General features: G+C 34.0%; 1 protein-coding gene across 3 annotated transcripts in view; it reads left to right on the top strand.

Moving 5' to 3' along the window:
* SELENOF (selenoprotein F) overlaps positions 1-15,795 on the top strand; it is a 38,191-nt gene extending 22,396 nt beyond the window's left edge. For 2 of the 3 annotated variants that reach the window (XR_003794646.1, XM_029230901.1), the window contains exons 3-5: positions 3,850-3,913; positions 12,380-12,429; positions 14,922-15,795. Coding sequence is in view for 2 of the 3 variants with exons in the window: in XM_029230901.1 (XP_029086734.1) it covers positions 3,850-3,913; positions 12,380-12,429; positions 14,922-15,053 (246 nt within the window). In the remaining variant the exon portion in view is untranslated. The remainder of the gene's footprint in view (positions 1-3,849; positions 3,914-12,379; positions 12,430-14,921) is intronic. The other variant, XM_029230902.1, reaches the window with a different exon arrangement.
* The last annotated feature ends 331 nt before the right edge of the window (positions 15,796-16,126 follow it).

A 16,126-nucleotide genomic window follows, 5' to 3' on the forward strand; every position in this document is an offset into this window, starting at 1 on the left:
AAGCTGAAATTTATTTTAAGAATAATAAATTTAAAATCACTTATTTTTAAATGAGAGGGAAATTAGCATATTCAAAAACCCTGTTACAAATAAGGTAAATTAGTTATAGAGCTGAAGTAGTTAGATATTTCTACTTCCCACCCAGAGGACACTATGAGAACGTTTAGGAAAACTAGCAGTAATGAGTAATATGGAAATAGGTGTGAATTCCCAAGGGGCAAATTCAGTTTTGTGCATCATTTTCATATTTTTCTAAAGGTATCCGTATATTTCCATTATTATGTTCCAATACCATAAAGGTATTCCAATATTTCCAATGGAAATAATTCCATTTACATAAATTATTTGGGCTAATATAATATGATCCTAATGGGATAGTGCCTAGAGTTAGATTGTCTATACAAATAAGGCTTCTCTAATGCATATAGAAAAGAGGCCTACCAACTTGGTATCAAAAATATAAGCTTGGGCTTCCCTGGTGGCGCAGTGGTTGAGAGCCCGCCTGCCGATGCATGGGACACGGGTTGGTGCCCCCGTCCAGGAAGATCCCACATGCCGCGGACCGGCTGGGTCCGTGAGCCATGGCCGCTGAGCCTGCGCGTCCGGAGCCTGTGCTCCGCAACGGGAGAGGCCGCAACAGTGAGAGGCCTGCGTACCGCCAAAAAAAAAAAAAATATATATATATATATATATATATATATATATATATATATATATATATATATATATATATATATAAGCTTGCTATATGAAAGTTATATAACTTGTTGCTTCTTTGATTTTTCTTCTGTTATTTTTCCGCAAATGTTTGAAGGTCAGCATTTTTGTATGATGTTACTTTAAAAAGTAAAAATGCTAAAGGTGAGATTCAAGGAAATTTCAAGTTTTAACCTTTTTTAATCCTTTCATACTTCATGCCCTTGATAAATTCTAAGTAGCATATATTTTCTTGTGTATGAATGTATGTGTTGCCAAAGATGCTTATGATTACTTTATAAGGCATTGAAAATTTACACAATTTGTAGTTAATTTACCATATTTATTCACCATGAAAAACAAATGTTTTCCTATGAACACTACAGATCATAAATAAAATGCCAAACTAGCATCACAAATTAATGCTTTTAGAATTTGATTTTAATAATGTTAGGCAGCTTTGAGTTACATTTTCTTTTTGTTTACCCTGGACTGGAACTAAGCATAATCTACAAAGTATGTGAAAGGAACTTGAAATATTTTTAAAGTTACACGATGAAAAAAGAGTCATTTAATTCCATTAAATGAACAGTTCTGTCCATTCAGCACACACATATTGAACAACAGCTTTGTGTCCAGGTCTGGGGGGAATTATAAGACCTTTCCTGTCCACAGTCAAGTTATAGGATATTTATGGTACATTATGATAAGAGCAGAATTCTGTGGAAGTTTACTAGGAAAGTCCCTAACAGAGAGTAGGAGGTCAACAAAAATTTTCCTTGAGAAGCTCACATCTGAGCTGCCTATTAATTAAAGAATAGGTTTCTAATATTTTTAATTAATCAGTTCGTGTTTTGTGGTGCAGAGAATGGGTTACAAGTGTGCTAGGATACTGAATCCTTCAGTCCTTGGGACAACCAAATGGAGACTGGGGTGAGCAAGGGCCCCAGGCTAGTCATCTCCAGTTATAAGCAGCCACTTCCTTTTACCCCAGTGCTCCAATTATTACTGTTTTCAGTGTGTCATGATATGAAGAATTTTGGGAAACAGTGGTGTAGAGAAATGCCATCGTACTTCCAGGTAATGGAATCTCCACTTAGAGTTTCCAAGGGATCATAAACTTGGAAATAAAAGATAAATCTAATAACCGAATTTTAATATGGCCTTATATTTTTTATTTTTTAAATTCTGGTAAAATATACATAAAATTAAATATTTTGAGTGTTCAATTCAGTGACATTAAGTACATTCACATTGTTGTCCAACCTTCATCACCATCTATCTACAGAACTTTTTCATCTTCCCAAGCTGAAACACAGTTATTAAACAATAACTCCCCACTCCTCGCCCCCCAATGCCTGACAACCATCGTTCTACTTTCTGTCTCTGAATTTGACTGCTCGAAGTACCTCAATAAGTGGAATCAAAAACTATTTATCCTTTTGTGGCTGCCTTATTTCTCAGCATAATGTTTTCAAGGGTCATCCTTGTTATAGCATGTGTCATAATTTCCTTCCTTTTTAAGGTTGAATAATACTATTCCATTGTATGTATATACCACATTTTGTTTAGCCATTCATCTGTCAATAGACATTTGGGTTGCTTTCACCTTTTGGCTATTGGGAATAATAATTGGTATACGAATAACTATTTCAGTCCCTGCCTTCAGTTCTTTTGGGCATATACCTAGAAGTGGAATTGCTGGATCATATAATTCTATTTTTAATTTTTTAAGGAACCACCATTCTGTTTTCCACAGTGGCTGCACTGCTTTACATTCCCAACAGCAGTGCACAAGGATTCAATTTTCTGTACATCCTCACCAACCGCTTGTTGTTTTCTGTTTTTTTGATAATAGCCTCTAGTGAGTGTGAAGTAGTATGTCATTGTGGTTTTGATTTAATTTCCCTAATGATTAGAGATGTGAAACATCTTTTTATGAGCTCATTGGTAATATGGCCTTATACTTTTAAAGATTTGGCGGGGGGGGGGGGGGGTCTAACCAAGATAAACCAAATCTTATTTAAAAATCTTAGAGATCATCAGAGTTCTTAATCTGAAATCCATCAGTGGTTTCAGAGTCCATGAGTAGCCTGAATTAAAGCAAATTCCATCAGACTCTCAGTATCTGCCCCTCAAAAACTTAAGAAATTTATTGACCTACCCACAATCACCAAAATGTTTTTTAAAAGTCATTATTTGGAGAGGAGTTAGAATTAAGTGATTTTTAAATTTCTATTTTGTGCTTTTCTGTGTTTTCCAAAGTATCTAAAATAAACATGCATAGTGCAAGTGATTTTTTGTGTTATTTTAGAACTTGAAAAGTAAAATCCATCTTTAGCTCTTGGACCTACAAGTTAAAAAAAGTCTAAAAGCTAGGAAGAAATAAAATGGTTATAGTATGTTCTTATGATTGCCTGCCTTCTCGGAGTCACAGCATTCCCAAGTCACTACCAGAAGAATGAGCAAGGCTCTACCTCCACCAAAAAAGTGATATTTACTACTGAATCTGTTTCAGCTAAATTCATTGCAATAAAATAATTGCGTTTGAGTTTTTTATAATGAGCTTTTACTATAAAGAGAACATGCAGGTTCTATAGCTAGAGAAGCAGTGTTTACCATTTCAGCTGAATTTCACTAAGAGAAATATTTGCATTTATGTTCTTTATAATGAGATTTTACTGGCTTTTCTGTAATATCTTTACATAGTACTCTAATTACTTTTTAAAGGTATTGGGTTTTTGTATTGTTTAATTTTAAAACATTGATCACTTAATTTTAAAAGCAACCAAAAAGAATTCTCATTATTTATGTTGAATAGATGGATACATACCTGGGTTCAGCTTAGCATCCTAAAAAAACTGTGGGAAGTCTTTAAAATTTTGTGAAGAACTTCCTAGGACAGCTTACCTATTCAAGTTCATCATCAAGTCTCCATATCTTCTTCAATCTTTTTGGCTAAGTTTGAGAATATTCCATGTAGGGCTTGAACTCCTCAACTATTTAATACCCTTAGGCCTCCATTTTCTCTTCTGACATTTGTTTGATCTATATATCTGCTTAACTGTAATGTTTGTGCTATGAAATTTTATTTTATAACTACATTTTTAAAATTTTAACCAGTTTTTTAAACTCCTGTTTTTCCTTTTGCAGCTGTATGCAGGAGCTATTCTTGAAGTCTGTGGATGAAAATTGGGGAGGTTCCCTCAAGTCCAAGGTATATAAAATCAACTCTAGTAAAATTTCAGTTAATAATTTAAAATCAGCATTTCACAAAAATAATTTCATTAAATACTCCCAAGAATAAGAATATTTAAGGTTATACTTTCGCAACAGTATATGAATTTTCTCTACATTTGTCTTCATGGGAGTGGAGTTTTATAATAATTGTTGAATACTAAGTTACTTGACTCTAAGCAAGCATAAAATATGAAATTTAGATTTAAATACAGCACATGATGAGGTGATTATTTTCTTAAAAGAAGAGACTTTCCTAAGCACAAATTTTGAGAGCCTTTCTTTTACCAGGTGGAAGTGTAATCCTTCTAAATAGTATTTTTAATGTAAACTGATTTATATAAAACTCCTAAGGAACAATTGCATTAAGTGAGAGTAGACATGTACAAAATAACAAGCCATCCAGAAGAAAATTACCATAGAACTTGAGGTGTAGAAGAGAGGAGGTCATACAGGTGTATCTTCACAGGAATTAAAGATAAATATGTGAAAGGATAATTGTGAAAGTGTATTCTTTTGGTTGACAACAAACAGTAATGGAGCTCTGTTATCTCCAAAAAGACTTGGACTAAAGCTTTTCTATTCCATCCTTGCATGTCAGCTGAAAATCAGTTTTATGAAGGTAATGAACTTGTTTTTTTGTTTTTGGGGGTTTGTTTGTTTTTTTTAACTAAAATACATAAGCGCTCTATTTATATACTTTATTTTGTTTTTGTTTCTGCTGCTTTTCCATGATTTCTTGCCTTGTTTACATAATGGCAAGAGAATTTTTTGGATTTAGTATTTTATAAAATTGCCTGTATTAGCACATTCCCTTTATTGCTGACCTAGAATTGTTTATAATAAAATATTGCTCATTTGGCATGGAAATTAATCCTTGGATTGCAACTTGGGGACTTGGGGACATTTTATATGAGACCCAGAGCAGATGCACATCTAATTAAATACATTCTTTGTCAGAATAAGTGCATATTCTGATGTAGCACAGAATATAACATCCACTTCTGCTTAGGGAGAAAATTCTTTACTCTGTATGATTTATTTTGCCTCAAACACTTAAACTCAGTATTGTACCAGAGTTGTTTTGGCTTTTTTTATATCAGTTCTCTGAATAATGTGATCATTCTTATTCCTAAAAAGTTTTGGCATTTGCTTTTTAATTATATTCATTATTCATATTTACTGACTTGTCTTATTAATAATCTTTTGTGACTCAGATTTTCACGAGGTCAAGAATAGCTTGCAATTAGCCCTCCTGTTTGTGATATCAGGTTTTCTTACGTCCATGGTAATAATTTCTGCAGTTACTAGTTCAGTCTTTAAAAGATTGAGTGTAGTTTATTAATCCTTAGATTGCAACTTAACTATATATATATTTCTTATGTATAGTTAAATTATCAAACTGGTGGGTATTTGTAGTCATACTGTCTTTTCCTTTTGAAACATTGGATTTTAATTCTGTGTATAAATATTTAATTAGTACAAGCTTATTTAAATTAAAAAGATTGTTTAATTCCAAAGTCCATAACCATATTTAATATAATTATGTATAATACCAGTATTTTCGGAGCCCATGAGAAAGTAATATATTTTTTTAAGTTTACTTAATTTAAATTAGACACGTCATAAAACAGAAGAAAAAATTAATGTTAAATTATTCCAGAAGAGAGGAGGATTTAAAATTTGAAATGTCTTATCCACATTAAATAACTCAGGGTTTATGAAAAAAAAAAAGTCCCAGATCATATGCCTTAGCTAATTCCAGGTATACCTCCTAAAATACTTTCGTTTTCCATGTTATGGTTAAGTAGGAAAGTCAGTATGTATAAAAACATCTCATTGTATATTGGACCTAGTGTTTTATCACTTGTGGTGACATCAAAAGTAATGATGTTAAGTAAGTATGTTTTCCTTCTCAAGCATGAGTCTTACCATGATAAGGATATGTCTGTAGTCTGTCTCTATCAAAAAATGTAAATTTTCCCTAATTTTGTAGGTCTTGGCAAACTTTTTCTGTAAAAGTCCAAATAGTAAAGATTTTCAGCTTTATAGGCAACAAGGTCTCCATTGCAGTGATTGATCTTTGTTTTTGTAGTATGGAAGCAGCCATAGAAAATATTTAAATGAATACATGTGTCTGTGTTCCAATAAAACTTTATTTATAAAATCAGGGAGGCCCAATATGGCCTATGGACCATAGTTTGCCAACCTCTGTATTAGAATCATAAACCTTCGGACACAGAAAGGAATTTTAAAATAATGTAGAACTTGAGAACAAATAGCTTTTTGCCTCTCGTACCCACTTTGGTTGACTGGTAGTGATGCCTAGGATTATGATGCTACCTTGGAGTTTTGCTGGAAGGAATACTGATTCGTTAGCACTATCTTCATCAATTTTCTCATTTATAAAATGGATTAATAGGTGGTGTAAAATCGGTTAATATCTACCCTATAGGACTGTTTTGAGGATTAAATGAGATAACATGACTCTCTAGCATTTGAAACTCTTCCCTTCACTTGTGTGAACAGGTCATTTTATTCTCCTTTCCTGGCATCTCATCTACCACCCACACTTCAAATATTGGTGTTAGTCGGGGTCTGTGTTATTTTCTTACTCTCTTGAATGATGTCCCACTCCCTCAGTTTCAACTGCAGTGTTCACCTGATGATTCCCAATCTGTATCTTTAAATTAAATCTTTCTTTTTTTAGATACCATATTTCTGACTGCAAATTGATGTTTCCACTTGCATGGTCTCATAGTATCTTAAACCAATGTACATAAGTCACCTGGGGATCTTGTTAAAATGCAGAGTGTAATTCTGTAAATTTGGTTTGCATCCTGAGATTCTATATTTCTAACAGTCCTGTAGATTGTGGCCTACATTTTTAGTAGAGAGGCGTTAAACCCAGCATGTTCAAAAACTAAATTAATCCTCTTCTCTGATAAAAGTATACCATCTTCCCTGTTTCCACAAATGGCAGTATCATCAAGCAAAGTATAAGCATGAAACCCGAGAGTCATGATCAATATTTCTTTCACACTTTATGCGCAGTTAGTCACCAAGTTGTGTCTCTTCCCCCTCCTTAATAAACCTTCATATCTTTGGCCTTCTCTGTGATTTTAATCAGCCCCTTAGCATCTTTATCTGGAAGGATTAATTACTTATTATCTGGCCTGCCTGTCTCTTTTCCCTTTTCTTCTATTCTCTCCTACACAACTACCAAAAAAAACCTTTTCCATAAGACAGATTTGATTATGTGACCCTCTTATTTAAAATTACCTGTAGTTCCCCATCACATATAAATGTCAGATTCAGCATCATGTACAAGACCTATCATGACCTGGATTCTCTTTTCTAGGTTCACATATCTAGTTTATGTGCAGAACTATTTGCAGTTCTCTGAACTCTGACCTCTAAGTCTTTGCACACACTGCATGTTCTTCCTGACTTATGCCTTTACCCATTTTTGTGACGAACCCCTATTCATTCCAAATTTAGTTCAAGCATTATTTTGGGATTGCCTTTGGACAGAATTTTACACCTCCCCTTTGTGTTCCATAGCAGTTCCCACATAATATTGTAATGTATTTATTTAATTTACTGGTCTTCTGCCTCTACCAAACTAGGAACTCCATAAAGCCCAGACTTTTAAAAAATTTTTTATCACTAATGTATCCCAAATCTTTCTAACACTGCATCTCAGATTAAGAGGAATTCAAATATTTATTGAATGAATGAATGGATTTGCTAAATTTATCTAATTCAAAGGTGGCTCCACTTTTGACAAATGGGAAACTGGTGAAAAGCCTGTGTTTATTGGTTATATAGCCTTTATGGATTTATAGTCTTCAAATAGTCCTTTTCTGACTTTATTATTCTGATCTGAAAAGTCATAATCTTTTTAGTTTGTCTTGTCTTCATTATTGTACCTCCAGTCTCCCCAAATTCTCTTATTTAAATTGCCATTCTCTGAACGTTTTTAAGTGCTTTTAAATTGTCTTGTTGGGAGGACCCAAATGACTCATGATTTTGCACTCCAGATAGTTTGTAAGTAAATATTGTTTTAGAAATACTCTTCGATACCCAGTAGTTTTCACTGAGCACAATTGAGAATTCAGTTCTGTTGTTTGTTGTTGCTGCTGCTCTTCTCTTTGTATTGTTGTTTCTGGGTATGATATGACATTTTTGTTTATATTCTGATACAAATATACTTATTTCTACTCAAGGGGAAAACGTCTAATTATCATTCCATGTAATTTTATATGGCAATTCACAAATCTTAATTGTACCTGCCATAAGCCCTTATTTATTAAATCTTAAAACCAATAGAGTACATTGTATGACTACTTGTAATGTGACCAAAGGTACATTGTTAGATCTAGCCAAGTGTATTTTGCCTCTATATTTTCACTTGTTTATGATTTTGAAAATAACATAGTTCAAACATTTTTCTTTGACCTCAAGACATATCCTTCCTGTTATCCCTCATCCCCACTTATCCTCTTTTTGGAATGAGGAAGAAGATAGATTTTTATTTTTTAATACTCTTCATAGTTAACTTTGAAGAGCCTCTGATTTATAAGAAGAGTACCATGACTTTCTAAGCAGTGTATATAGCAAAACTTGGCTCTAAGGTCTCCTAGGCAGCTACACAAATGACATGCTGATAAGATTCTTGAGGACAAAACTGAAACATTCACCGTTACCACTTAATGTTTTCTAATCATTTCTGCATATTTGATCGTTTTGAAGTGTTATTTACAAATCTGCCTTAGTAATTGACAAATAATTAAATTAGCATAGGAACATTTTCTTGAAATAGAGTGACTGAATTAAGCTCTTTAGGAATTTCCAAACTGATATCACTTAGTTATTTTTCAAACAGCAGAAAGAAAACTAGTAAAATAAGTTACTCTGAGGTCTTTTTTGCAAGTCTCTTATATGCTCTTACAGCCTCTCCTAGTGCCATGTGTATATAGTAAGTATCCAAATATATTTTAAAAGATTAATTTACTGCCTGCAAAATGTGATTTGCTACTGCAGGGTATTTAATAGATACCCCCCTCAGTCAAAATTAGAAGCTTGTGGATTTATACATAGCAGAGAGAAGAGAAAAGAACTGATGAAAATAGTCATTAGTGACTCATCTTAATATTTCTTTTCAATTTATTCCCTCATTCCGGCCTGTTAAAAAAATCTTCTGGGGCTTCCCTGGTGGCGCAGTGGTTGAGAATCTGCCTACCAATGCAGGGGACACGGGTTCGAGCCCTGGTCTGGGAAGATCCCACATGCCGCGGAGCAACTAGGCCCGTGAGCCACAGTTACTGAGCCTGCACGTCTGGAGCCTGTGCTCCGCAACAAGAGAGGCCGCGACAGTGAGAGGCCCGCGCACTGCAATAAAGAGTGGCCCCCACTTGCCGCAACTAGAGAAAGCCCTCGCACAGATACGAAGACCCAACACAGCCATAAATAAATAAATAAACAAACAAACTTCTGAATGACAGAAAGTTATAGGTTCTGTTATAGATACAAAAACAATACTTAAGAATAGTTCTTTTCTCCAGAGAAGTTTCTTATGTGGTAGTGACCACACTGTGTATTAAATTATGCTTTGCACAGATGTGCATATAACATTTGCCAAAGGAATGGTTATAAAATGCAACAGCATATCATAAGCTCATTTTTGTTTGGGGATTCAGGAGTATTGGACAACTCTTAAAGGATGAAGTTAATAGAGAAGATATTCTAATAAGCCAGAATAATATAATCAGTTTTATTTTGAACTAAATTTAGTAGGGGAAGTTTAGATGGGATATCTGAGTGTCTTCCAAAAAACCTGCAAAACCTTAAAAAGAAAAAGCATTTACTAATCTTTGTTTAGTTGTCCTAGATGCACATATATAAAGATCTTCATGGTGAAACATGTCTATAGTGCTATTGCTAGTTAATTCTAAGTTTAAAAAATAAGTTCTCAGAAGCATGTGTGTCACTATAAAATCTAATCAGAGGCTGTTGCAAATGATAACAGAACTGGAATTAAGAACTGTCCTCATTTAGGTATCCAAATGAAACATCCCACTTGTATTTATCTTTTTTAATGTATTCTAAAATATTTTAATTTGGACAGTTAGACGTGATCATTACTAAAAACTTGGTCGGGGCTTCCCTGGTGGCGCAGTGGTTGAGAGTCCGCCTGCCGATGCAGGGGACACGGGTTCGTGCCCCGGTCCGGGAAGATCCCACATGCCGCGGAGCGGCTGCGCCCGTGAGCCATGGCCGCTGAGCCTGCGCGTCCGGAGCCTGTGCTCCACAACGGGAGAGGCCACAACAGTGAGAGGCCTGCGTACCGCAAAAAAAAAAAAAAAAAAAAAAAACTTGGTAAAATGTAGATCAACAACAACCTAAAAAGGAAAACATTCATTTAAAACTTCCCCAAACCCTATGCTCCAGATATAACCCCTATTAAAATAATAGTTATTGTTTTGAACTGTTAGGTATATTGTGCTAAGTATTTTATATTTTCTCACTTAATTTTTTTAAAGATTTCGTTCAATGCTTCTAGGCTTTTTCCTTTGCAAATATATATTTATGAATAAATATATAAAAACATTAGTGTAAATATATAAAAACAATATATCCATCTTTTTATAACAACCATGGGGAACAAACTGATCTATAAACCTTTATATATGAGTTTGCATCTATATCACTAAATACAGATTAATATAATTTTTAAATTATTGGATGCACTTCATAGTGGTCCATGTTAATTTATTTAACCAATAGCCTTTTACACACTTAGATTATTTTCAAATCTCCAGACTTGGTTAGCAGGATCTTATATATCTTTGCATTATAGTGTAATTATTTCCTCAGAATAAAGAAGTTCCTAGAAAGAGACTTGCAGATCTAAAGAGTATGCACGTTTTAAGACTTTTGGTTCATTTTGCTAAATGCCTTTCAGGAAGGATGTGTCCATTTATATTTCTCCCACAACTAAGCCCCAGCAAAATCTTCTCTAACCTTAAATATTCTTTTTAATTTTTGCCACTCCAAATGAGGTTACCTCATTGTTTTGACAGTTCTTTGAGTATTTGTGAGGTTGAACATTTATTTCAAACGTTTAGTGACCATTTGTTTATTTGTATATTACATGTTCCTGTCCTTAGTTCATTTCTCTATACCTAGTATTTATTTTTTTCTTATTAGTAGAAGCTCTCTTGCATACTGTGTAAGAGATAATTTTCCCCAGTATGTCATTTTTACTTTTAACTTTGTTTATAGTAGTGTTTTGCTGTCCTGAGTGTCCATTTTTATATAGGCACATCTATAAAGCATTTTCTTTAGGATCATGCATAAGAGAAGAATTTTATATTCCATATTCCAAGTTGTCTGTGTTAAATACTGTGGTAGCATTCTGAATCTTTTTTTTAAAACACTTATCACAACTGAAATTATCAGTGATGTGATTGCTTGTTTAGCATCTTTCTTCCTCATCAGACTATAAACTACATAAGAGCAGGAATTCTGTTTTATATAGCTTTATATCTGCTATCTGGTATACAATAGATATTCAAAAGTATTTATTGAATAACACACACACACACACACACACCCAGATGCACGCACACATAATCTCTCTCTCTCTCTCTTTCTCTCTTTGGTTTGCTAGCTTTACCATATTAAAAAATCCAGGTATTTTTCTCTCTCTAGATTTCCTAATCGGTTTCTTTGTTTTATCATTCTGGTATAAGTATCACATAGTATATTATTAAACAATTGAACAAATTCTCCCATATTTTACTTTTTCTAAACTGTCCTGTTCTCCAACATTTACTCTTTTATTATTATTTTTTAATTTATTTATTATTGTCTGCATCGGGTCTTCGTTGCTGCGCGCGGGCTTTCTCTAGTTGCGGCGAAAGGGGGCTACTCTTTGTTGTGGGGCATGGGCTTCTCACTGCGGTGGCTTCTCTTGTTGCAGAGCACAGGCTTCAGTAGTTGTGGCTCGCGGGCTCTAGAACGCAGGCTCAGTAGTTGTGGCGCATGGGCTTAGTTGCTCTGCGGCATGTGGGATCTTCCCAGACCAGGGCTCAAACCGCCGTCCCCTGCATTGGCAGGCAGATTCTTAACCACTGCACCATCACGGAAGCCCTCAAACATTTACTTGTATAGCTGAGTTTTACTGTCATTTTGTCAAGCCCTCAAAATCCCATGGTAATTTGGGATTTTTATTAATTTGAAAAAATTAACATCTTAAAATATTTAGTCTTCCCATTGAAGAATATGGGATATCTTTCCATTTTATATGTGTTTTAGTTTCCTTGATTTTTCCATATAGGATCTAATTTTTATTTATTGAGTTTATTTCTACTTTTTATGTTGATCTTTGTAGCTAGCTTGGATTTGGAAGTAAACAATTTGAATATTTTTTTCTTTTAAGCTTTCGTCAGGAGTGATAAACCCAGACTATTCAGAGGACTACAAATCAAGGTAATGCAATTTTAATGTGATCCTTTTTTCCAGCATTTTCTTTTTTTAATTAAAAATTATTCAGATATTTTAATTGACTTTATTTTTTAGTGCAGTTTTAGGTTTACAGAAAAATTGATTCGAGAGTTCCCATGTACTCCCACCCCCACCTTCCAGTTCCCTTATTAACATCTTGCATTGATGTACATTTGTTACAATTGATGAACCAATATTGATACATTATTAACTAAATTTCATAGTTTGCATTAGAGCTTATACTTTGTACAGTTCTAGGAGTTTTACCAAATGTCATGTATCCACCATTACAGTATCATACAGAAGTTTCACTGCCCCCAAAATTCCCTGTGCTCCACACCCCACCAAACTCCTGGGAACCACTGATCTTATTACTGTCTCTATAGTTTTGCTTCTTCCAGATTGTCATATAGTTGGAATCATACAGTACATAGCCTTTTCAGATTTCAGATTTTTAACTTAATATGCGTTTACAGTTCCTTTGTGTCTTTTCTGTAGCTGGATAGCTCATTTCTTTCTAATGCTGAATAATATGAATAGTATTCTGTTATACCATGGTTTGCTTTTCTGTTCATCTGTAGAAGGACATGTTGGTCGCTTCCAGTTTTTAGCAATTATGAGCAACAGTGCTGTATACATTTTTGTGTAGACAAACATTTAACTTATTTGGGTAATTACCTAGGAGCACGATTACTGAATCATATAGTAAGAGTGTTGGGCAGTTTCTTACAAAGCTAACCTATTTTCCAAAGTGCTTGTATCATGTTGCATTCCCACTAATAATGAATGAGAGTTATTGCTCCACATTCATCAGCATTCATTATTGTCAGTGTTTTGGATTTTAGCCATTCTAATAAGTGTGTGATGTTATCTCATTGTTGTTTTCATTTGCAGTTCCCTAATTGAGAATCTTTCCACATGCTTATTTGCCATCTGTATATCTTCTTTGGTGTGTCTGAGATCTTTTGCTCACTTTTAAAAATTTTAATTATGGTAAAAAAAAAACTTAAAAATAGTTAAGATGGTAAGTTAAATGTTAAGGGTGAAGTTCAGTACTGGTAAGTTAAATGTTATGGGTACAGTTCAGTAGTGTTAAGTATATTCACACTGTTGTGCAACAGTAGATGTAGAATTTTTTTGTCTCGCAAAACTGGAACTCTACACCCATTAAACAGTAATTCCCCCTCCCTCCTGCCTCCAGCCCGTGGCAGCCACCCATCTACTTTATTTCTATGATTTTGACTACTTTAGATACTTCATATGAGCAGAATCGTACAGTATCTGTCCTTTCATGACTGGCTTATTTCACTTTAGCATGATGTCCTCAAGGTTCATCCATGTTGTAGCATGTGACAGGATGCTTTTTCTGCATCTACTGGTATAAGATTTCTTGTTTAGCCTGTTGGTAGTAATAGATTACATTAATTCATTTTCAAATTTTGCACCAGCTTTGCATACTTGGAGTAAATCCAAATGGGCCATGGTATATAATTCTTTATACACTGTTGGATTTAATATTTTGAACATTTTTGCAACTATGGGCTATGTAGCTTCTAATTTTTGGACTAAAATGGGTTTTTGAATAAAAAATTGAATTTTAAGAATAATTTATGTAGATAACCTGACCCAAAAGATTTTAGTAGTAATGTTATTGGTTTATTAGCTTAGGGGGCCAATTTCTAAATTCCAGAAATGGGTTGAGAATATACCAAATGCAAATAATCACATCAGAGCTTGTCTCCATCTCTGAAGTTCACAACTCTAGAAGACCTAGTAAAACTGAAGCATAATTGCTGAGTTTCTCAGCTCCCTTCATCATCACTGCTGCATTTTTAGTTACATGGTCCTTAATTTAGCATTGAAGACTGATCACTTAATGAATGAGATCAGGTTTGTTATCACATTTACCCAGAGTCAGAATTCCTCAGAGCTCTCTGGTGAAATACTGGAACCCACTAGTAGGTCTGAAGTTTCAGGAATCCAGCCGAATTATAAACTAATTACAACAGAATAAATTTTCTTTGGTTTAAGAAATCTAATGAAAGTCCAATACTGGATTGTCTGATAGTTTGTATGCACAGCCTATTTCAACATGGCTCTTAAGAGTCATTCTCATTCAATATTTTGAACTTGTCTGCCTCCTTCATTAGATTTTCAACTCATTTGAGAGTTGGAGTGTGTCATGTATGCAGTAAATACTTGTTACATTCAAGAATAGGCTTAAATCCCAAGTAAACTGCTTGATACCAACAGATGTTTCTCTTCAGAAGTAAAATGTGATATTTGTTTTAATTGTCATTTTTGATGAAATCCCATTACACTCTTTTCTAAAAGACTTCCTTTAAGAGCTGTTGTGATGTTATGTCTAAAAGCTTATTACTATTAAATGTAATTAAGCTGGATTGAATTGATTTGGACTTTGGTTGAAACTGAAAAGGCTCTTTCTAAGCAGAAAATGATATTCCTCTTTGTTGTAGTATGTTCGCGGTTCAGACCCTGTGCTAAAGCTTTTGGACGACAATGGGAACATTGCTGAAGAACTAAGCATCCTCAAATGGAACACAGACAGTGTAGAAGAATTCCTGAGTGAAAAGTTGGAACGCATATAAATCTTGCTTAAATTTTGTCCTATCCTTTTGTTACCTTGTCAAATGAAATGTCACAGCACCTAGAAAATAATTTAGTTTTGCTTTCTTCCATTGATCAGTCTTTTACTGTGAGGCATTAAACATCTAATTAAAAGTTGAAGTGGCAGCACAACCCATGTTATGTAAGGAGTTGGCAAGCTTAACAAAACCCATTTTTTATAAGTTTCCATCCTCCATTTGTTGATACCACTAACAAAATGCTTTGTAATAGTCTTGTGGTTAATTATGCAAATGATAATTTGTGATAATTGGTCCAGTTTTACGAACAACAGATTTTTTAGTTAGGGAGGTTAATAAGGGAGATGATTACTGTGCCTCATGTGCTGTGTGCTTTTTGAAAGTGAAGACAGAAAACTACAAAGCAAATAAGATATACCGAGCCTCAACAGATTGCCTGCTTCTCAGATCCTCTCATATTTTTGTATTACCCAGCTTTCCTTTTAATAGAAACGTTATAGCTTGTAATGAATGCACTTCATAAAAACTGTATGGCTTCATTCTTGTAAAACAGATTCAAGATCTACGGTAAGAGTGAAACATTCACACAAAGATTCGCATTAATGAAGACTACACAGAAAACCTTTTTGTGGATTTGTGTGGATCTGATATTTAGCAAATTTTTGTGCTTTACATTCTTACAGAAGAGTAAAGTTAAAAATTATCATTTGTAAGACCAGAATATAAATAAAACGTTTCAAAAATCTATCTGAATTTGAAATCTATTTGTTCTTTCATGTTTAAAAATGACATATTTCTCAGTGCATTTTCTTTTCATATAAGCCTTTCTTTAAGCTAAAAACACTAAAATATCTACATTGTTTAAAACTTCTAACTTACTGTGGGTAATAGTATTTTGTCTATGATTTTTTTATTTGTCAAAGTGCTTTCATTTGTGAACATATTTTCATTTATATCATGTAAGGAATTTCTCTTAAAATATAATTTTTTAGGAGCTATTAAAAATGATTTTTCCACTTCCCTGATGGCGCAGTGGTTGTGAATCTGCCTGCCAATGCAGGGGACACAGGTTCGAT

The sequence above is a fragment of the Monodon monoceros genome, unplaced genomic scaffold, assembly GCF_005190385.1.
Source record: "Monodon monoceros isolate NGI ecotype Baffin Bay Population unplaced genomic scaffold, NGI_Narwhal_1 Super_Scaffold_18, whole genome shotgun sequence".
Lineage (NCBI taxonomy): Eukaryota > Metazoa > Chordata > Mammalia > Artiodactyla > Monodontidae > Monodon > Monodon monoceros.